Raw genomic sequence first — 23,902 nt, 5'->3', positions numbered from 1 at the left:
GCTCCCTCTAAACTTGAGACATCTGTGGCATTGTGTTGTGTAAGAAAATAGCACATTAGTGGATTTTTATTGTCCCCAACACAAGGTGCACCTGTGTAATGATCATGCTGTTTAATTAGCTTCTTGATATGCCACACCTGTCAGGTGGAAGGGTTATCTTTGCAAAGGAGAAATGCTAATTAACAGGTATGTAAACAAATTAGTTCACAAAATTTGAGAGAAATAAGCTTTTTGTGCACATGGAACATTTCTGGGTTCTTTTATTTCAGCTCATGAAACATGGGACCAACACTTCACATTTTGTCTTCAGTGTAGATCATTTGAAAATAACAAGGATCTTCAGGTCCAATGCAATGTCTCTCTAAACAGAGTAATTGGTATCACTTAGGATGACAAAAATATATATATTTCTAAATATAATTAAAGGGATACTTTGCCAAAATGCCGATGAGGCCCTTTATCTACTTCTTAAGAATCCGGTGAACTCGTAGATACCATGTCTATAGCTGTGTTCGAATACTACATTTGTCAAAATACGAAGTATACAAGCAGTGGACACTCTTTCCGTGCTTAAGGGCCTATAATGTAATTATTCAGAAAATGGGCGTGACTTCAACGTTTTCAGATTTGAAGAAAATAAGCAGTCGAAGTCCGAGAGCGGATACAAATTCATTGGTTTAACTAATTATGACAAACGTTCAAGAAAATGAGAAATGTAATAAATTACTTTTCAAATAAGTTACCTTACTTATTGTTCTCAAATTCTGGAAAGGTGGGCCTGAATCAAAAAGTTTGGAAAACCCTGTGCGAAACGAATAAAATGTAAATATAACTGGAATTCTTGAGCAGCACAAATGCACATTGCGCCAGTATCATTTGGATAATGGCAATATGGTATGGCCAGTGCAGTGTCTTTTTGCAATCAAGTATTGCACAATATGAAGTATATAGTGTTGCGTAAAATGCAGTGTCATCTGTGCATGTGTACATTTAGCTGAAAGCCAGAAACTTTAGTTGTCAATTGCATCAGATGAATCAACATAAAACAGAGTATATTAAATGAGAACCTTGCACATCTACAATATTCCTGGCCATCAATGCTTATCAATTAAAAATATTTCTGAACTCAGAAAGGGATCAAAAGAGGGAAAAAAGGGGCGATGAGAGAGAAGGAGAAAGGAAAATCAGTCAGTTGTACAGTAGTCTAGTCAGTAGTACAACTGAAAGGCTTCTACTGAAATGTGTCTTCTGCATTTAACCCAACACCTCTGAAACAGAGAGGTGCGGAAGGCTGCCTTAATCAACATCCACGTCTTCAGCGCCCGGGGAACAGTGGGTTAACTGGCTTACTCAGGAGCAGAAAGACAGATTTTTACCTTGTCCTCTCGGGGACTCGATCCAGCAACCTTTTGGCTAGGCTACCTGCCACCCCAGACAGTGTGTGTGTCTAATCCAGAGTAGACAGGTCCAGTGGCAACTGTGTGTGTGTGTGTGTCTAATCCAGAGTGGACAGGTCCAGTGGCGAGAGTGTGTGTGTGTGTGTGTGTGTGTGTGTGTCTAATCCAGAATGGACAGGTCCAGTGGCAAGTGTGTGTGTGTGTGTGTGTGTGTGTCTAATCCAGAATGGACAGGTCCAGTGGCAAGTGTGTGTGTGTGTGTGTCTAATCCAGAGTGGACAGGTCCCGTGGCGAGTGTGTGTCTAATCCAGAGTGGACAGGTCCCATGGCGAGTGTGTGTCTAATCCAGAGTGGACAGGTCCAGTGGTGGTAGGGGCTCTCTCCAGTAGGAGAAGTGGCTGAACTCGGGGAAGTCAAAGGAGGACGACCTCCCATCCTCAGAGATCATAGGGAAGAAGTGCTCCACCAGCTCGCTCAGGTGAGTGTACCTGTGGCACACACACACACACACAATAATGTGCCGGAGCTATCACAGCTCTATAAATTCAGCTGTAATTATTAGGAGTGATCGATTCCGCATCTTAGAACAGACATGACAGCATGCTCTAAACCAAAGCATGCTGTTATCAGGAGCATTAAAACATTTAAAAAAAATACATTTTTAAAATAATTATTAAATCAAGACAAAAACTGTACTGTATGTATTTAGTGTCACTTTTGAGGGGTAGACTGATGACCGTCACTCCTCTGTGGCTAGTGTACTTACGAGGACTTGCTCCCTTTGTTCTTCTCCTGAATGAGCTCTCCCTTGGGGTTCACAGTGAAGATCCTGGTGTCAGGGACACCCACTTCCTTATAAGCATTGGCATCCTGGGAAAGCCCAGACAACACTTGATTTAAGGTTTATTTAAAATACAAAAAAACTCAATCCATCCCCCAGGGAATGGATTGAGAAACGATTGCCAAACACAGACAGTGAGTCAGCGGTGTGTGTGTGTGGCAGTGTCTAAAATCTGTCTTACCTACTAAAACCACATACGGTGGACTAATCATACTACATACTATTTAGAAAGTACTGTTTAGTAAAAATGTATACAGTGGGCCTCCCGAGTGGTGCAGCGGTCTAAGGCACTGCATCGCAGTACTAGTGGCATCACTACAGACACCGGTTCAATCCAAGGCTGTTTCTCAGTCGGCCGCAACCGGGAGACCCATGAGGCGGTGCACATTGGCAAAGCGTTGTCCGGGTTAGGAAGGGTTTGGCTGGGATGTCCTTGTTCCATTTCGCTCGAGCGACTCCTTGTGGTGGGCCCGGTGCATGCACGCTGACTTCTGTCACCAGTTGTACGGTGTTTCCTCCGACACATTGGTGCGGCTGGCTTCCAGGTTAAGCAAGCAGTGCGTCTAGAAGCAGTGCGACTTGGCAGTGTCATGTTTCAGGAGGACGCATGGTTCGACCTTCGCATCTCCCGAGTCCGTACGGGAGTTGCAGCGATGGGACAAGACTAACTACCAATTGGATATCATGAAAAGGGGGTAAAAGTACAAAAATATATATGTTTGGTATACAGTGAGCAAAAAATATCAACATACTTGGCTCAAATGCATAATTGTGTTGTTTCCCGCCATTTCTTCATTTGGTACAGCCCGTCCCCTATAAACTTTATATTTTCCCAAAGCGCCTACAACTAAAAACTTAAGTCAGGGAATCGGACAAGACCTGTGTGTGTGTGTGGCTCACATTGGTCTTGTTGCCAAAGGCTGCATAGAAGGGCTTCCTCTGGGGGTTGAACAGGTCTCGGATGTCGGTGAGGCAGGCAATCTTGAACACCTCCGGCTTCTTCTCTACCACCTCTCTGTGCAGGGCAGAGAAGAAACTGCTGGGGGCCAGCAGCACGGGGCCCTTGGGGAGGACGGTACCTTTGTCGTTCACCCACTGCAGGTAGCCCTTGGTGATGTCAGCCATGCCAATGGCCCGCGCCGAACAGTAGAGGAACTTGTATCCGTTTCTGGAAGGGAGAGCGAGAGGGAGGGGTTACCCATTGATATAACAACAACTGGATACAAGCATCTTGTAAGTTATCACTGGCTTCCAATGAGAGGCACAGAATGGCACATTAATTTAGAGCGGGAAGTGTTGTTTCACAATGTTCTCATTTTGGCTCAAAATAAGAGTTTTGGAATCAACACATGCACAGTAAATACTGATGGTGGAGGGAACGGCTGCTTCTTGTTCATTATGAACCTAACAGAAGAAAACAGACTGAAAAAGAGAGGGACTATCTAGACATCTACTGAACAGGACTCTGGTGTGACTTACTGGTGGATTTTATGGTAGAGACGGGCAATGCCGTGGTGTGTCCAGTCTTTCCCCAGCTGAGGTAGGATATGACCCAGGGCATCAGACCTGTAATGGGCAAGGAGAGAGATCATAAAGCATTAAACACACATGTACATACAGATTGGAGCATACTGGGCCATGATGGTGCTAAATTGTCTCAAAAAGCACAGGGTAGTACCTTTCTTACACACACAAACACACACTCACTTTGTGATGGTGCCATCGATGTCTGAGATGACGACGTGGTCGTCCCAGTTCCACAGGTAGATGGTGGCTTCGCAGCGACAGGTGCCCTGGTACTGAGTGGTTACGCTGAACGTAACCTTGTTGGCCCCCTCACGCAGGTTCAACCGCTCCTGATCACAACACAGGGTAGGGATTATGAGGCAGTGTGTATGACTGTGTGCAGGGTTTTTTCTGGATCAAACAGGCTTAGGTGGTGGGGGTGGCAGGGGGACACAGTCGGCTCGTCTGCCATGCCAACATTTGAGGCCCCCCCATCTTGGTGGTGTAGAGAACGTTTAGCATTTTTAAAACAATTTACTGCAATTCTGCACATTTCTCCATGGACCTGAGAAGTGTTTGCAGTTTTAAAGCAAAAGTCCTGCGATTCTACATATTTTGCCATATTTTGGAATGTTCAAATTCTTCCCATGGCTAATATTGTGCTCAAACTTCTTTTTTTACTGCTAAATAAATTGCTTTTGGAATGTTCAATTCTTCCTGTTGGTCTAACGGTCTAACAAACACCAAAAGTTTAGACACTTCATTCCAGGATTTTTTCTTTATTTTAAATATTTTCTACATTGGTCGAATAATAGTATAGATATCAAAACTATAAATCACGCAGTAACCCCCCCCAAAAAAAGGTGAAATATCTAAAATATATTGTTTGAATTATAACAAAGTAGCCACCCTATGCCTTGATGACAGCTTTGCACGCTCTTGGCATTCTCTCAACCAGCTTCATGAGGTAGTCACCAGGAACGCATTTCAATTAACAGCTGTGCCTTGTTAAAAGTTCATTTGTGGAATTTCTTTCCTTCTTAATGAGTTTGAGAAAATCAGTTGACAAGGTAGGTGTGGTATACAGAAGATGGTCTATTACCAAATAGGGCTCAGTCCATATTATTGCAAGAACAGCTCAAATAAGCAAAGAGAAATTACAGTCCATCATTACTTTAAGACATGAAGGTCAGTCAATGCAGAAAATGTCAAGAACTTAGAAGGTTTCTTTAATTGCAGTCACAAAAACCATCTATCAAGCATTCTGATGAAACTGTCTCTCATGAGGACCGCCACAGGAATGGGAGACCCAGAGTTACCTCTGCTGCAGAGGATAAGTTCATTAGCGTTACCAGCCTCAGACACTGCAGCCCAAATAAATGCTTCATAGGGTTCAAGTAACAAATCTCAACATGCTCAGAGGAGACTGCGTGAATCAGGCCTTCATGGTCGAATTGCTGCAAATACACCACTACTAAAAGACGACAATAAGAAGAAACTTTCTTGGGCCTAGAAACACGAGCAATGGAGTCCAAATTTTAGGTTTTTGGTTCCAACCGCTGTGTCTTTGAGACACAGAGTAGGTGAACTGATGATCTCTGCATGTATGGAATATTTGACCAAGAAAGTGAGTGATAGAGTGCTGCATCAGATGACCTAGCCTACACAATCACCCGACCTAAACCCATTTGTGATGGTTTGGGATGAGTTAGACTGCAGAGTGAAGGAAAAGAAGCCAACAAGTGCTCAGCATGTGGGAACTCTGTTCGAAAAACACTCCATGTGAAGCTTGTTGAGAGAATGCCAAGAGTGTGCAAAGCTGTCATCAAGGCAAAGGGTGGCTATTTTGAAGTATCTCAAATAGAAAATAGATTTAGATTTGTTTAAACACTTTTTTTGGTTACTACATGATTCCATATGTGCTATTTCATAGTTGATGTGTTCACTATTATTCTGCAATGTAGAAAATAGTAAAAAAATAAATAAACAACTTGAATGAGTAGGTGTTTCCAAACATTTGACTGGTACTGTTGATCCATTACCTTTTCTATACAAGTTAGTGCTGTGAAAAAGTATTTGCACCCTTTCTGATTCTCTATTTTTGCTACAGAATGTTAAATTGGATCTTCAAACAAAACTTAATAGATAAAGGGAACCAGAGCGTACATATACACATAAATATATACATACATACATACATACATACATATATATATTTTTTTAATTAACAAAGTTATTCAACAACCGATTCCCCTGTGTAAAAAAAGTAATTGCCCCCTTACACTCAATGACAGCAACCAAATGTTTACTGTAGTTGTTGATCAGTCTTTCACATCGCTGTGGAAGAATGTTGGCCCACTCTTGTATGCAGAACTGCTTTAACTCAGTGAAATGTGTTGGTTTTCAAGCATGGACTGCAACAACATCTCAATTTGGATTAGTTCTGGACTTTGACTAGGCCATTCCAAAACTAAAAATGTCTAGTTTTAACCATTTAATGTTGACTTGATTGTGTGTTTTGGATCACTGTCTGTTTTGTTGCATGTTCCAGCTGCGCTTCAACTCACAGATGGATGGCCTGACATTCTCCTGTAGAATTGTCTGATACAGAGCAGAATTCATGGTTCCTTATATTAAGGCAAGCTGTAATCCCCAAACCGTCACACAACCACCACCATGCTTGACCAAAAAGTTGACTCAAGTTTGCCAAAAATAACCTGGATGATCATCAAGACTCTTGGACGAATTCTATAGACAAGATTAGTCAAAATAATAACTTTTTGGATGAGATGGGTCCCATTATGCCTGACGAAAATCAAACACTGCATTCCATAGTAAGAACCTTACACCAACGGTCAAGCATGGTGGTTGTAGTGTGTTAATTTGGGGATGCTTTGCTGCCTCAGGACCTGGACGACTTGCCTTAATAGAAGGAACCATGAATTCTGCTCTGGGGACAAATACTTTTTCACAGCACTGTATATCGGGTTTTAGTCATTTAAAATTACAGGGAAAACATTTTTCAATCCCAAAAAAGGAATGGACTTAGGCGATCCGAAAAAAATAAAAAAAATGCTTAAGCAGCCCGCCCAAGGATATCAATGGCAGAAAAATTACTGGTGTGTGTGTGGCAGTGATGACGTACTATCTGTTCGGAGGTGAGGCGTAGGGACTTGCGGTACATTTGGCTAAAACACTGGGCAGTGTTTATGGTCTCTGATGATAGGTTGCCCACTCTGCCTAGGCCGGCCTCCTCGTCACTAGTCAGGTCATCCAGAGTCGCCCTGAAAAGTCACACATGGCAGAATTACTAGTCCATCAGCTAAAATAAACTAAAATCGGTCATATGCGTTACGCATAAGGAACTGTGTGTGTGTGATCACTCACAGTATGGTTGTTGAGGGACCAGTGACAGACACAGAGGTTGAGACATCATTCTTGGTCTGTGCCTCCTCTTGGTCCTGCTTAGAGTTCTCTCCAGTCTGCCATAGGGAAAGACAAAGAAACACATTGTTGTTGTTCGGCGGCTCTTTACCGTTATAACACGGGTAGTTTGGATCCTGGATGCTGATTGGACGAACAGTGTTCAAGGCTGTGGTGTATTTGCTGAAATTGGCACACCTATGCCTGCTAACAGTTCCTTCAACGTTATCACTGCGCCGCCATAAGAATATCATCATGTCCACGATGCTGTCCGAACCTTCTCTTGAATTTCTTTCAACAGCATTTATCTGTGACTATATTCATGATATAGCACAGCCTTTTGTGCCTTATTGCTTAATTAAATACGATGATGATTCATGAAATTCCAAACTGACTAAACTGTTAATTATAAGGTGTGCTGGACAGGAACAACATGTGTAATGGCTGGGGGTTCCCAGAAAACCTGGGTCGTGTTAATTATGTGACACTCTAGCAAAACATGTTGCAACTGAAAACAAAAATGATTGTTTCTTATTGGACAAGTTCAGATAGTACCTTCCTTTTTTCTTCCGTTTTGTGCCTACTGAACACAACCCTGGCATGGATTGAGAAACCCTGTGATTGGCTACCTGGTTTGAGTTAGTGTCCATGTCCTTCCTCCTCCAGGAGAACCACCAGCGGCCAGACTTTTTGGGCATCTTGTCCTTCACCAGCTGGTCAATGGCACTCTACATACAGTACAAGGTTGAAGATCACACCTGTCACCACTTTCCCTACTTCCTCCTGAAGTGTGCACTCATACACTACTCCCCATACATTGGTGTCAGTAGGTATGAGCCAGAGAAAAACTTTCATATTTATTTATACTCGTCATTTAATTTCAAATTCACGAAGGGAAGTGAACAAGGGTAGAGATTAGAGATTTACCTTTGGTATATTCTTTTGAAAAACTTGCATTGACAGGACCATAGGGGCAGCCACTGCCCAGTTATAATACCTAAAAGAACACAAAAAAAACATGAATTTGTCAATGGACAGACACATTCAAAATATGATGGCAGAACTACAAGCAAACAACGTATTATACATGACCAAATGCAACTCTAACACTTACTTTGAGTTGATGCAGATAACCAGGTTTGGATCTTCGATGATTCCAGGGTTGCTCACCAAATCCTGGTAGTTCACAACGTGCTCCATAAACTGATCTGGAACAGAGGCAAATGGCAATAGAGAAAGTCAAGAAAAAGTCTCATCAATCCAACTGTTAGAAATTGGTAAGAATGCATAGGTTACCACGTGTTCATATTTAATCTAAAAAAGGTCAGTCTTCATTGTTCTCTCTTGCTTGTTAAAGATCATCACTAGAAGCAGCTAATGGTGAGCGGATGTGGTTCCATCCGGACACATACACAGCTGCACAGAAATGGACATCGCAGGAAAGTTCTTCTGCAACAGGGTGATCAAATTAGGATCCACATCTGTACACACACACACACACACACACACCTTTGTTGATTTGACTGGTGTGCCCGGTATGGCCGCAGAGGGACATTGTAACGTCCATGTGGTCAGTAGTAGAGTCAGACAGGTACTCTGTGCCGCTGTCCATGGCCCCACTGCCCACCGACTGGGGAGACTGGTTACCAGAACCGGACCCTTGCTCCGCACTGAGCCGCGAGCATCCTTCTGCCTCACTGAGTAGAGAGGCATAACCATTAGCAAAATCTTCTACCACTATGCCTTTTACGTGTTTACTTGAGAAGTGAATTGCCCGAGTTGAAATGGAATTGATCCCCATGCTAATTCCATGTACATAATGGATAATCTAACACTAATATTTCATCACTATGAGGGAATAGAAAGTTCCAAGCTGTTGCATTTATCAGGTGCTATTCAGGAGTGGGATCAATAGGTTCTAACTTTGAGAAACACTCAAAAATTACTATTGATTTGGTATAGGATGTGATACAGTCTATGACATCTTATGTTTGCTGATGTCCATGTGAGTCCCTACCAGTGTGACCTGCCTTGTGAGGACAGTCAAGCCTAAGATAAGATAACATTACTCATGATCTGGTTAGGGAACGCATCCTGCTATATTATACACATAGTTAACTGATTTGTGTCATCCTTGACACTGAGTAAGTGTGGATTGCGGAAGGTATGCCAACTGGGAACTTGGGTCATTTCTCGACAGAAGTGGGGGAAAGGTGACATATTTTGGGCTACATATTATGAAATCAATTTCCTGTTGACCTCCATTCCATGGGAAATACCAAAACATAATTCTGTGGGGCATGAAAACCCCAGTTGATAAAGAATAATGTCCGTTCTAACTATAAGTAGCTCCATGTTAGAATCCATGCACTCACCTACTATGTAAGCTCACTGGCCATGTCCGAATACCTGTACTTGCATTATAAATAGTAGGCATTTTGGGTATACAAAAATAGAGAGTTAGATAATGTGACATTAAATATTTTGTATGCTTTAACCATCTAGAGGGAACATTGAATTTTGCATTACTGCTATTAGCCAATAGAAATGCATTGAATAACAGATTCACTACATTACAACAGATAGTCCCCCCCAAAAAATCTAAAGGAAGTTTGTTCTGAAATGTCAGCCCTATTTCTGACATAAGAAATATTTTATATTTTGTTTTACATGCATTTATCTCCATATATACACACTTCCATTCATTTTTTAAACTAGTACTGGGGAGCTTCAGAGGAGTCCCAAGAGGCTTGTGGGGGTCGTATTGAGTCATCTGTCAATATAGGGTTCATAATAGTTTTCAGGCCAAACCGTTCGGACGCTACAGACGTTTTCGTGAGAAGACTGATTTCTGGAATGTATCATGGTCTGACAAACACTGCTCTAGCTCTACCTCATTTTACCGCTGATGTGGAAGGGTGATATCAGCAGATTTCGTGGATTGAGAAGCAGACAATGCACAAAAAAAAGCATCTCTCCAGCTTAAGCAAATCAATTCTTAATGGGGATTTTATTATTTGATTTCCACAGGGTGGAGGGTGTGGGAGAGAGAATTGTAGGACAAGGGTTAAATGAAGGTTGACGTTCACTGTCATGAATCTTGCCCTGGAGCAATTTTCACTAGATGGGCCAATTTGAGTCAAAATTGGCTATATAAATTCCTGAAAACAAAAAGGAGCTTTTTTGGTCTTGGTTAGGGTTACACTTTAGGGTTAGTAGTGTGGTTAAGTTTAAAATCTGATTTTCTGACTTTGCAGAGCTACCTCCAGTGCAAGATGCATGACAATAAATGCCAACCTACACTTTCAATGCTAGGATGTCATACTTGTTTCGGCTTTTCGTCTAATATAAATTCACTGCATGCTATTGAGGAAGAAAAGGACGGAAGGAAGGAGAGCTGGGAGCCCTTTACCTTTTAGGTGGGAAGTAGAGAGCTGCCACCTCTGGGTCCAGGTTAGACAAGTCATCCAGGTAGATGTCAGAGGGTCCAAGGTGCTGACTGCGTTTACCTGTGTTCACACAGCACAGCAGCAGAGACAGACCACACAATTCAATGTCATGTCACAACCAACAGTCAAATCCTCTTGAAGATGTTACTATAATGCATATACCTTTCAAATCCTCTCAGATCTACAGGATGCGTGCCCAGGGTTTAGGGAGTGAGACGAGATAGGTTTCTCACCTTTCTTCTTGTCCTGGTGGTCTGCTGAGCAAGACTGCTCCTCCCCCAGAGCCTCAGTGGCTAACAAGTCTGTCACTCCGACACTCTCTGCAGCCTGATTGGTCAGGGAGACGGCTTTGTCCATCATTTCAGAGCCGTTCTCTGTGTTCTCCCCTCCCTCAGTGCAGGGCTCAATCCCGCTGTCACCCTCACTCAAGACAACTTCTGGCCCTTGTCCATTGGGTTCTGGAAAGGCACTGTGCTGTTCTGGTTGTGCTCTGCTACCCAGATACTCTGTGGTAATGAGACCTAAGTTGGCTGCGCTGGCATAGCTAGTTGTGTTAGCCAAACTAGCCTTGTTATCTAAAGTAGCTGTGCTGTCGCTAGCTAGCCTGTCTGCGCTGATTGTGCCAGCTTTGCTACCTTTTATGGATGGGATATGTGTGTCTATACAGTCGTTTTCAACTTGGCTAACCAGGTTGTTAGCTACACATTCAACATTTGCTGTGCTTTCTTCGCTAGCTTGTCTATCAGTGTTGTCTACATTAGCAATACTAATTGTGTTAGCCAGGGAGTTTCTGGAGTCTTCCAGCTCCGGGTTGGATGGGGACTCCTCGGCTACTTCATCCCCTGCCTGCTGGGTCTCTACTTGTGGCTGCATTTTTGTTTTTCTCAGCCCTGGGGCTTGGGGCGATTCTATGTTAGCCATCGCTAACGATGCCAATGTTAGCGGTTCTGAGAGAAGCTCTGAGGTGTGGTGATTCGGGGTGGGGTGGGTCATATTGGAGGCTCTCTCCAGGTCTATGCATGAACTTTCTGTGGGTTGGACCGCTGGTCCGGTCCTGGGCGTGGGCCTGACCACCACCGTGACGCTACTGCTCTCTCGGACAAAGTGGACCCCGGGCTCCAAGCCCATGTCGAAGGAGTCCTGCCGCTGGATGGTGCGGAAGTGGGAGCTGTCCGAGCAGTGGATGCCAGCAGAGACATGCTGCACCTCCACCCTCTCTCTCTCCGTTGGACACATCTAGAGGGAGCAGGGAAAACAAAGCAGTGTGGTGATGGGAGCTACTGAACGAACTGTTTATAACACCTGTACGTCCTGTGTCATGTAGGTATGTGCCTTTCAACCACGATTCGATTCGCATCTAGATACATGGGCTCTGATACAGTACAGGAACGAGTGTACTGTGTGAGTGTGTGGGAGGGGGGGAATCCCCATCACCCACCAATTAACGGCAGTGTAGCCTAGTGGTTAGAGCATTGGACTAGTAACCAAAAGGTTGCAAGTTCAAATCCCTGAGCTGACAAGGTACAAAATCTGTCGTTCTGCACCTGAACAGGCAGTTAACCCACTGTTCCTAGGCCGTCATTGAAAATAAGAATTTGTTTTTAACTGACTTGCCTAGTAAAAAAAAAAAAAAAAGAATTTTGCAGCACATTTTTTGGGGCGCTTAGTAATATGTCAATATTTATCTGTAGAAATTAGCAATTATTATAGAACAGCTTTGGATTTCACCCCAGTCTTAAAAGTGAACGGTTTTGACCATTTGGGGCGGTAGGTAGTCTATCGGTTAAGAGTGTTGAATCCCACGAGCAGACTTGGTGAAAAAAAAAAATCTGTCAATGTGACCTTCAGCAAGGCACATAACCCTAATTGCGCCTGTCTAAATCACTCTGGATATGAGCATCTGCTAAATGTTTAGAACTTTGAGAGCTGCTCTACTCCGACTCCCGCTCAGACAATAGGCCTACAATGCAGCTCAAAATAAGTACAGCAGAAATTACAACTTTACCCTGTCCATGTAAAAATGACCAAATAAACTGACTATTTAAAGCAAAACTACCTTCATCTTTCCAATGGTGAAAGTGGCAATCGAAAAGCCCCAATCAGCAGCAGTGAGTTGTGACACTCCGGTAGCGTACACAACTCTTGTCGGTAAAAAGATTTTCTACAGTGCATTTGGTAATAATGACCAAGCAAATAACATTGGTTGTCACCCAACTAATAAAGCCTATGAGTTGACATTGCGAAAGCCATTTTACAAACATTTGAATGCTGAAGATGCTAGGAATATTAGATCAGGGAGGCTCTGGTTGGCATGAGCAGCTGCACTCTGCGTGCAGTTGTTATCAGACTTAAAGATCAATGACTCATACACAGTTACATGCGTAGTTAGTTAGGCTACTGAAGGAGAGGACACATCAACTCAGTCACAAAATATTAGATTTTTGGAGGGGGGGGGGGGGGGATAAAATTATATGAGTAAAAAAAAAAACATTAGTGAAGCAGCTGTTCATGATGTGTTAAATAATTTTCGGACCAATTCATGCCACTTTTGAACCGGGGATGGACGCCCATCAGTGACTTGTTACATCCCTAATGTCCTTTTATGACACCTGTACTTCCTGTTATGACACATATGCCGTGTTATGATACCCATATGTCCTGTTATGACACCTGTACACCCAGTTAGGGCCTCAATATGCCCTGTTATGTTATACCTCGGGAAAGCCGCCCCAGTTCCACTGCATCGGAGGCCCTGAAGACTCCGGAGGCTTCACCAGCAGCTCAGAGTCACTCTTGGGGGAGGAAGGACGACTATAGAACACACTGGAAATAGAAGACACAGAGAGAGGCTAATTAACTGAAGGAAAGAGAGAGAGAAACTGTTGAGAAAGAGAGACAGAAAGAGATGGGGGGGGGGATCAGAAGAAGCCCTCAGAAGGCTCTGATGAAGGTCATGCATACGTAAGCTAAGCTAGATAAACAACTGATAGCGGCAAGAGGAGCGTGCAGGTTTTTTTTCTTATTTCAACAATTACAAATAATTTGCACACACCTGCAACAATTAACCTCAGATGTGTGAGTGTTTTTCCTAATTAGAGAGAGCAGGAGAAAAAAAAAGAAAGGAGGGAAAAAGTGACAGAGGGTTCATAAACTGGAGAAAGAGGGGGACAGGCAGTAAAAGAGAATGAAAATACAAACTTATTTTAACTGACTACCAGGGGTGGTGGGTAGGACACAGATTAGACTATCCTAGTCCTGGATCAAAAAGCAAACTCATTGGATAATTTGTTTAGGGTCTGGGATTAGGCTTAATCTGTGTCCAGGAAACTGCCCCTTAAAGTGCAGGTAAATTTCCTGACCTGTTGTCTGGCCAAATGTACTCTTAATCGGTACAGCCAGAAGAGGACTGGCCACTCAGAGCCTGGCTTCTCAGTTATTTTTTCGTGGCCACGGTGCTTCTGCCTGCATTGCTTGCTCTTTGGGAGTTTAGGCTGGGTTTCTGTAAAGCACTGTGACAACTGCTGATGTAAAAAGGGATTTATGAAATACATTTGATTGATTGATTGACTGACCTCTCTGAGGGGGACCACTCTCCATCAGAGTGAGGGTGGACGTCCCTGGTCTGCACGGCCACCAACTCTTCATGCGGCTCCTCTGACAGCGAGAAGTACACAGACTTACTGTTAGGGAGACAAAGAAATATATTTAAAAAGTTAGCCACAGGGTTTCAGAACACTAAAGCTGATCACTCAAAGCCACATACTGGATGCTGGTTACATACTGGATCTAACAATTAGACCTGGGTTGAATATGTATTCGCCTTCCACCTAACACTCAAGGTGTGCCTGATTTAGCTTGGACGGCACAATGAAACCGATAGAATAGTAATTTTCAACCAAAGGAATCAATGTTTTCAAATTGTAGTTGATAGGTTGTTCAACAAAGAGTACATTTTGCATCCCTTTGATATTTTAAGTAGCATTTGTGCACCAATATTTAATTTTAAAAAGCCTGTTATCTTACATGAAGTGCCCTTTATTATAGACCACAAGTAAAATTCAATAAATTAGATTTTTTATATGAATAAAGACTTTCTTCATTGCCAGAAATCTGTCTCTCTTCTAGTTTTTCAAACTTCTAGCAAGATTTTAACCCACTTATCGCCACCATTTGTCCACGTTTTCACCATCATTGTAAGGCCCTACTTACGTTCTGGCTTTGACAATCATTTCTGAAGATTATCATTTATTTCATGTGATTACTTTACTTCAGTCCCTCATTTTAAGGTCAACCCTGATAGGTGAACTTAACTCTTTTTAATATGATGAAATTATACCTTTAAAATTATATTTTCAAAAGAAACATTGAACATGGAATCAAATTATACTGTAAAAGCAGGACAGCTGGATGTCATCTTTTTGTTCATTTTCTGGTGTTTTGTGGTGGGAAACTGAGCCCGTCGAGCATAACATGTCAACCGTTACCCACAGATAGTCATGAGGTCAGCTCGGTTTGATTATATAAAAGTCCCATGACAGTAGTGACTGCATATCACTTTTTAACCATCAGTTATTTACATGACTAAAATATTTCAGTTGTTGTGTATATTACATTTGTTTTATTTGTTGTTTACCTTGACTAACCTGTGCCCCCGCACATTTACTCTGTACTGGTATTCCCTTATATAGCCTCGCTACTGTTATTTTGTTGCTCTTTAATTATTTGTTATTTTTCTATTGTATTTTTTAAACATTTTTTTTTTTTAAGGGTGGCTACTTTGAAGAATCTCAAATGTAAAATATATTTTGATTTGTTGAACACTTTTGGTTACTGTATGATTTCATAGTTGATGTCTTCACTATTATTCTACAATGTAGAAAATAGTAAAAATAAAATAGAAACGTGAAATTAATAGGTGTCCAAACTTTTGACTGGTACTGTACGTAGAACATTGGCCTGTTGGAAACTACAACTCCCTACAATGTCCCACAGTTTAGGCATTATCTGAGAAACTGCAATGCAATGTGCGAACGAAATGGACAAAATGTAACGAGGTAAATGGAATTCAAACAACTGAACTGAAGTTGGACAATTAGACATTGAAAAATAACTGACATTTCGGTTCATCGCTGAGCACTAATAGATAGTTTAGAAATCTTTTAAAAATGTAAACTTTTTTGTGAAGCTTGCATTCAATTGCTCTCCCTGTTGCACACAACAAGCTTCTATTCCCCCTGTCACAAGGTTATTTATGGATGATTTAAGATGGAAAACATCAACTGTCATTTTATTTTGAGATGGGAAACATATATGTTTTATTAAGTTGAACGTGTGCTCTTTATGACAATATAAAAAAATAAAGTTTCAGAAGTGTCATGTTTTTCACGCAAAAAAATAAGGCATATGAAATATCTTGTTTTGTAAATGCAGATCTCATTGTAATTTCTGCTCAGACTAATTTTGTGCTTCAGCTGCACTCGGATGAGAATTCACAAATGGGCATTCTATCAGCAGAGAGATGTGTAGCTACTTTTCTTGGTGTAGCCTACTTTTCTCGGGTAAAATGCAAGACTGATTTAAGCAAACGTAGCTGGCTACATTCTTTCTATGACAAACATTAGAAATATGCATCGTTTTGGCAAAAACATACCTTGCTTTTTCATTGTAAGCTCAATTACTTTTGTGGCTGCTAGCCAACTTGTGTCAAATTGCATCTGATGAATGAAGCTATTTTCTGCCAAATGTGTTGCAGCAATGTATTTTCAGCAAAGGAAAATTATAGTTGCACGCCCCTGATCGAAGCAACAAAAACAAAGTGACTTTCAATATAAAATACAGGTGAAAAGGTTTCAAACGCTGATTTCTGAACTCTTAAAACGACACCTGTTACACTACCCAAAATGTACTCTATTCGTGGAACAACCCTGATGGTGACCTGGCAAGCATGTGCGTGCTGGGCTCTTCTTTGGAGTGGCTCTCCTGTTCTCCTGACTGCTCCCTCGCTCTCTCCCTTTCCCTCTCGTCGGATGAGGAGCTACCATCTTCTCGTCGGTGGGAGTCGGAGCGTATGCGTACTCGCCGCCTCTTTTTCCTTCGCGTGCTTCCGGAACTGGGGAGCCCCTCTAAGGTTTCCTCGGCCACCTCCAGCAGCTCCATGTGGATGGGCGACGTGCAGAGGTGGGCTGGCACTCTGGACTGGGGGGGGGGGTACACATGTCAAACTAAGGTTTGAATTACATTGGGAAAGTATTCAGACCCCTTGACTTTCTCCACATTGTTACGTTACAGACTTATTCTAAAGTTAATCAAAGTTGTTCCTCATCATAAAAAACAGAAATACCTTATTTACATATGTATTCATTCCCTTTGCTATGAGACTCAAATTGAGCTCAGATGTTTCTAAAACTTGAATGGAGTCCACCTGTGGTCAATTCAATTGATTGGACATGATTTGAAAAGGCACACACCTGTATATATATGGTCCCAGTTGTCAGAGCAAAAACCAAGCCATGAGGTCCAATGAATTGTCCATAGAGCGCCGAGACAATTGTGTCGGGGCACAGATCTGGAGGTTACCAAAAAATGTCTGCAGCATTGAAGGTCCCCAAAAATACAGTGGCCTCCATCCTTCTTAAATGGAAGAAGTTTGGCACCACCAAACTGAGCAATCGGGGGATAAGGGCCTTGGTCAGGGAGGTGACTGACAGAGCTCCAGAGTTCCTCTGTGGGGAGGGGAAAAACTTCCAGCAGAACAATAATCTCTGCAGTACTCCACCAATCAGGCATTGATGGTGAGTGTCCAGACGGAAGCCACTCCTCAGTAAAAGGCACATGACAGCCCGCTTGGAGTTTGCCAAAAGACAACTTAAAACTCTTAGACCATAAGAAACAAGATTCTCTGGTCTGATGAAACCAAGATTGACCTATTTGGCCTGAATGCCAAGTATCACATCTGGAGGAAACCTGGCATCATCCCTACGGTGAAGCATGGTGATGGCAGCATCATGCTGTGGGGATGTTTTTTACCAGCAGGGACTGGGAGACTAGTCAGGATCGAGGGGAAGATGAACAGAGAGAAAAGTACAGAGAGATCGTCGATGAAAACCTGTTGCAGAGCGCTCAGGACCTCAGACTGGGGCAAAGTTTCACCTTCCAACAGGACAACGACCCTAAGCACACAGTCAAGACAATGCAGGAGTGGTTTCAGGACAAGTCTCTGAATGTCCTTTAGTGGCCAAGCCAGAGCCTGGACTTGAACCTGATAGAACATCTCTGGAGAGAACTGAAAATAGCTGTGCAGTGACGCTCCCCATCCAACTTGACAGGGCTTGAGAGGATCTGGAGAGATGAATGGAAGAAACTCCCCAAATACAGGTGTGCCAAGCTTGTAGAGTCATACCCAAGAAGCCTCAAGGTTGTAATCGCTGCCAAAAGGTGCAACAACAAAGTACTAAGTAAAGGGTCTGAATAGTTACGTAAAATATGATATTTCAGTTTTATATTTGTAATAAATTAGCTAAAATTTCTAAAAACCTGTTTTTGCTTTGTCATTGTGGGGTATTATGTGTAGATTACTGAAGGGGGAGGGGGGGGATACAAATTCAGCCATTTTAGAATTTATTTATCCGTTATTTTACCAGGTAAGTTGACTGAGAACACATTCTCATTTGCAGCAACGACCTGCGGAATAGTTACAGGGGAGAGGAGGGGGATGAATGAGCCAATTGTATACAGCTGTAACAAAATACGGAAAAAGTGAAGGGGTCTGAATACCTTCCGAATGTCCTGTACAGCATCAATAAGCTACAGAAGAAACAAAATAGGTTACATCATGTCACCTTCCCTATTAGCTCAACACAACTATAAAGAGGTTCACCTCCATGACTGAACAAACCTATAGGATCAGATAGTCAAAACAAAATGTTTAAAAACATACCTCAAAATCCTCATTTTCCTCCACAAAAAAAGCTTCTCCATTGTCCCCCAGTTTCATTTGCAGGTGAACTGGCTCCCCATTGATCTCTATGTCCACCTGCAACACACGGTCACAGGCAGTGTGTGTGTGAGAGACGATCCGCTTACATACAGTACATGCACCCTCCATTTGTAAACACCACACACTCCAATCTTCTTCTTCTTCATACTCACCACTTTCTCCTTGGAGCGCAGCACCCCCAGCTTGCCAAAGCGCACATGGAACGGAGAGCACTGGAGGCTGCCGTCGGGCTGACAAACCACGATGACGTCGATGGCCCCCGTAAGTGTGGCCGGGTTCAGGCCCCGGTATAGTTCTTTGACCGTCACAAACACAGTCTCCGCCAGCTGCCCCACGTAGTTCATGGTGTGGGACTGGAGGGGAGAGAGCAGGTCAAGGGGCAATTCTTGTCCAATCTTATTGATTTGAGATATCATCCAAGTTTGTTGGCAAAGCAGAATATTTACATACACTGAAAGTACAAAACATTAGGAACACCTGGTCTTTCCATGACATAGACTAACCAGGTGAAAGCTATGATCCCTTATTGACGTCACTTGTTAAAACCTTTTATTTTTTTTAAATCAGTTTAGATGAAGGGGGGAGATCGGTTAAAGAAGGATTTTTAAGCCATGAGACATGGATGGTCCATGTGTGCCATTCAGAGGGTGAATGGACAAATCAGAACATGTAAGTGACTTTGAATTAGGTATGGTAGTAGGTGCAAGGTGCAATGGTTTTGTGTCAAGAACTGCAATGCTGCTGGGTTTTTCCTTCTGAACAATTCCCATGTGTATCAAGAAGTGGAGAGGATATTAAGTTAAGTTCCTCGGCATACACATCACGGACAAACTGAATTGGTCCACCCACACAGACAGCGTTGTGAAGAAGGTGCAGCAGCACCTCTTCAACCTCAGGAGGCTGTTTGTACAAGGTAGTAGTTTTGGAATTGTTAGGTTAGATTACTTGTTGGTTATTACTGCATTGTCAGAACTCGAAGCACAAGCATTTTGCTACACTCATATTAACATCTGCTAGCCATGTGTAAGTGACAAATAAAATTTTATTTGAATTGTCCACCAACCAAAGGACATCAACTTGACCCAACTGTGGGAAGCATTGGAGTCAACATGGGGCCAGCATCCCTGTGGAACACTTGACACCTTGCCCGATGAATTGAGGCTGTTCTGAGGGCAAAAGTAACTCAATATTAGGAAGGTGTTCCTAATGTTTTGTGTACCAGGATCAAGTCCACTGTCAAATCTTTTGTCATGCTAAACCAAGATGCTAATAGGCTAGCCTAAGTGTTCCGAACAAGCTTTACTGACCTTTGGAATGAAAAAAATAGGTTAAAGATACACTGCTCTGATCAAGATCAAGGTTCAGCACTGCAGAACCAACACAACAATCTAGTGATGTGATTTAATTGAACTACTCATGATGATGAATCAACACACCTTATATAGTTCCTATTCATTGGGTGAAATATGATGGATCTCCCTCTCTTAATTCAAAGGGGATAGCTGCACTTGCTACAACCATTTTTAGACACTTAAATGTATTATATATTTGTCCATTTAAATCAGTGGTTGGTTGACACTTTGTTATTGTTTGAACTGCAGACTACTGCTAACTATTTTATGACAATGTAACAGGCTCTAGGCCTAACAAATCAATACATTTAGAGATAGAATTTCAGACAATAGGTCTAAGTAAAGTACCACTATGTTAAACAGCCCTGTGCAACTGGGTACTGGACTTCCTGACGGGCCGCCCCCAGGTGGTGAGGGTAGGCAACAACATCTCCACCCCGCTGATCCTCAACACTGGGGCCCCACAAGGGTGCGTTCTGAGCCCTCTCCTGTACTCCCTGTTCACCCACGACTGCACGGCAACGCACGCCTCCAACTCAAATCATCAAGTTTGCGGACGACACAACAGTGGTAGGCTTGATTACCAACAACGACGAGACGGCCTACAGGGAGGAGGTGAGGGCCCTCGGAGTGTGGTGTCAGGACAATAACCTCACACTCAACGTCAACAAAACTAAGGAGATGATTGTGGACTTCAGGAAACAGCAGAGGGAACACCCCCCTATCCACATCGATGGAACAGTAGTGGAGAGGGTAGTAAGTTTAAAGTTCCTCGGCATACACATCACAGACAAACTGAATTGGTCCACTCACACAGACAACATCGTGAAGAAGGCGCAGCATCGCCTCTTCAACCTCAGGAGGCTGAAGAAATTTGGCTTGTCACCAAAAGCACTCACAAACTTCTACAGATGCACAATCGAGAGCATCCTGGCGGGCTGTATCACCGCCTGGTACGGCAACTGCTCTGCCCACAACCGTAAGGCTCTCCAGAGGGTAGTGAGGTCTGCACAACGCATCACCGGGGGCAAACTACCTGCCCTCCAGGACACCTACACCACCCGATGTTACAGGAAGGCCATAAAGATCATCAAGGACAACACCCACCCGAGCCACTGCCTGTTCACCCCGCTATCATCCAGAAGGCGAGGTCAGTACAGGTGCATCAAAGCTGGGACCGAGAGACTGAAAAACAGCTTCTATCTCAAGGCCATCAGACTGTTAAACAGCAACCACTAACATTGAGTGGCTGCTGCCAACACACTGACACTGACTCAACTCCAGCCACTTTAATAATGGGAATTGATGGGAAATGATGTAAAATATATCACTAGCCACTTTAAACAATGCTACCTTATATAATGTTTACATACCCTACATTATTCATCTCATATGTATACGTATATACTGTACTCTATATCATCTACTGCATCTTTATGTAATACATGTATCACTAGCCACTAACTATGCCACTTTGTTTACATACTCATCTCATATGTATATACTGTACTCGATACCATCTACTGTATCTTGCCTATGCAGTTCTGCACCATCACTCATTCATATCTTTATGTACATATTCTTTATCCCCTTACACTGTGTATAAGAAATTAGTTTGGAATTGTTAGTTAGATTACTTGTTGGTTATTACTGCATTGTCGGAACTAGAAGCACAAGCATTTCGCTACACTCGCATTAACATCTGCTAACCATGTGTATGTGACAAATAAAATTTGATTTGAGTTGGTGCACACTTCACAAGGGGGTGAGGATGAAAGTATGGTGTGAGTAGAGGTCCACACAGTGCAATTGACCTAATAACTTAGCCATGCTGCTTCTAGAAATGTAGGCAGGGCCAGTGGAAAGCTCCTGGGCTAGAGCGATGGTGGTGTGATTGTGCTCTTCTCTTTGCTATTTCAGGCTTTTCTCGTTGTGGTTGCTAATTTTTGTGATACATTAGGCTACTTTGTGAAATAATACGTGCGGTCAGAAGTAAAATGGAGTCTGGACACAAAGCCCACAATGGACAAAATGGAGGTAGAGCAAATTGAGTATGGGAGTTGGGGAAACTGACATTTGATGATACATTTCTTACAAACCAAGACATTTAGACGTCCATCCATGATTAAGCTAGTTGAACTGTAGTACTACTGCAGTAAGGCTTCTCAGATCACTATGAATGGCCAGTATGTGAATGACTTGTGACTTTGCTGCTGATCCTTTCAAGCGTTAGACAAAGCGTGCGATTTCTACATGTCCTGATGTGTCAGACAGGCTACAAGATGCATCTTAGCCACGACATGCATCATAGTCATGGAGAACCATTCATTCAGATTAGCTTAAGTGGTAGAGATAATTCAAAGGCAAACAAGCCCAGAGGCAAAAAATAAATAGACTCATCCCATCTGTTAATGTCATCCACTTACTGTGTGTGTACCTCTGACATATATGCTACCAGCATGCCCCTGATGTGGAGCAAATAATGGCCATGACGTGACCTGTAAAACAGGTGTAGGTGGAATTTGCCATGGTCACATGATCTAATAGCATCAAATTTGATGCCAAAATCCTCACTCCCTCAATAGTGAATTTGTTAATTTAAGGGATGGGTCAGATTTCAAACAGGGTATTATTTGGACAAAAACTGACATGCCTAACTGGGGGAGAACGTCAGATGTCGTGAACAGAATTTACCTTGAGGCAGGCAGCCCAATTCTGATTTGTTTGCCCATTGTTGGAAAAATATCTTATCTGATTGGTGAAAACACCAATGTGGGAAAAAATATCAGAATTGGGCTGCCTGTGTAAATGTAGCCATAATATTCCTAAAATACATTTGACATTGTGGCTGTGCTAACTAGCTATAGTAACTAACTAGTCAGTCAGACAAACAAACAAACAAACCGCGCTTCCAAATTATGATTAATTTATTATTTTTATAATGACGAACATCCAGACACTTAGCCTGGCAGTCTGCATGTCTAAAACAGACTACATTCGGTAACTATCTATCGTTTTCAAACCAGTTGCGTAGCTAAAAGCAGTTGGTGGTGGGCTACCAGCTAGCCAGCCATCATAGCTAATTTAGATAGTTGTCAGGGAATTCATATTCTGGATAACAACAGGATCGACCCAACTCCCAGTCTCTTGCAACGCGGCTGGCTGAAATAGCAACTATTAGGTTTACTTTACAAAACAAAGCTTCATAACATATCAACGTTCTATTGGCATTTTGGAACTCTTAAACAACACTAAAGTAACGATTCTGTTGATTTTATCTTACCTGGCAGACAAGAGTTTCCAAAAAATTAAGTGACACTTCCTACTTCAGGCGCATGCACACACGATTCTATGAATGGAAGAAGACGCAAGTCAATCATTCGAATAACCAATTAAAATATATGGGGGAAAAAGCAAAGAACACGCCTCTGGTTTGTTTTGTACTCAATGTGTGCACCCAGAGCTACGTATTTAGACGTAAAGGGTTAATCTGGGGCAAACGCAATAAACATGCCGTAGTTTAATAGAATGTATTAAACGACGGAATCAATAGCCTTTATTTACACTTGTAAATGAAAGTAATTCTTATTGAACTGAGGATATAAAGGTTAAATAAATAAAACATATATTATCGAATGCTGGTTGGGGAGTAACAGATTACATGTCATTCCTTACATGTAAGGGATTACAAAAACTAATTGTAATCCGTTACGTTACCAGCAAAAATATTGTAATCAGATTACAGATACTTTTGAAAAACTAGATGATTACTTCGAGGATTACTTTGAAATTCAGAAAATATGTTTGTGAAAAAAATCTTTGACAATTCTTTATTTTCTCAATGACATTCACATCAGCATAGAAAAATGGCTCAAATTTAAATTTGTTCCACCTGAGCGAATATGACCACATATCAGAGACCCCTATGATGACACACC

General features: G+C 42.3%; 1 protein-coding gene across 2 annotated transcripts; it reads right to left on the bottom strand.

Annotated features, from left to right (window-relative positions):
• Positions 1–228: 228 nt before the first annotated feature.
• LOC135541438 (phosphatidate phosphatase LPIN2-like) lies at positions 229–23,314 on the bottom strand. Of its 2 annotated transcripts, XM_064967690.1 has the most exons (19): positions 23,248–23,314; positions 18,765–18,965; positions 18,553–18,648; positions 16,552–16,811; positions 14,189–14,296; positions 13,331–13,439; positions 10,850–11,852; positions 10,580–10,676; positions 8,677–8,864; positions 8,282–8,375; positions 8,095–8,164; positions 7,797–7,895; positions 7,132–7,226; positions 6,890–7,028; positions 3,946–4,094; positions 3,718–3,804; positions 3,139–3,406; positions 2,164–2,267; positions 229–1,885 (listed from the first exon to the last, which is right to left on the bottom strand). In XM_064967690.1, the coding sequence occupies exons 2-19, from the start codon at positions 18,954–18,956 to the stop codon at positions 1,738–1,740; spliced, it is 3,306 nt and encodes a 1,101-aa protein (XP_064823762.1). In that variant the 5' UTR covers positions 18,957–18,965; positions 23,248–23,314; the 3' UTR covers positions 229–1,737. The 2 variants fall into 2 exon arrangements, with proteins under 2 accessions (XP_064823762.1, XP_064823763.1); XM_064967691.1 differs by lacking the exons at positions 18,553–18,648; positions 18,765–18,965; positions 23,248–23,314 and having other exon boundaries at positions 16,512–16,743.
• Positions 23,315–23,902: the final 588 nt, after the last annotated feature.

This window comes from Oncorhynchus masou, chromosome 6 (genome assembly GCF_036934945.1).
Source record: "Oncorhynchus masou masou isolate Uvic2021 chromosome 6, UVic_Omas_1.1, whole genome shotgun sequence".
NCBI classification, from domain to species: domain Eukaryota; kingdom Metazoa; phylum Chordata; class Actinopteri; order Salmoniformes; family Salmonidae; genus Oncorhynchus; species Oncorhynchus masou.
The sequence above is the reverse complement of the archived record's forward strand: the minus strand, read 5'-3'. Positions and strand labels throughout refer to the sequence as shown.

Excerpts from the sequence above, each read along its gene's own strand:
- LOC135541438 (XM_064967690.1), bottom strand. The coding sequence starts at position 18,956 with ATGAACTACGTGGGGCAGCTGGCGGAGACTGTGTTTGTGACGGTCAAA. Across the intron at positions 7,896-8,094 it reads TTCAAAAGAATATACCAAAG|AGTGCCATTGACCAGCTGGT; the intron begins GTAAATCTCTAA and ends TACTGTATGTAG. Across the intron at positions 1,886-2,163 it reads AACAAAGGGAGCAAGTCCTC|GTACACTCACCTGAGCGAGC; the intron begins GTAAGTACACTA and ends TGTGTGCCACAG.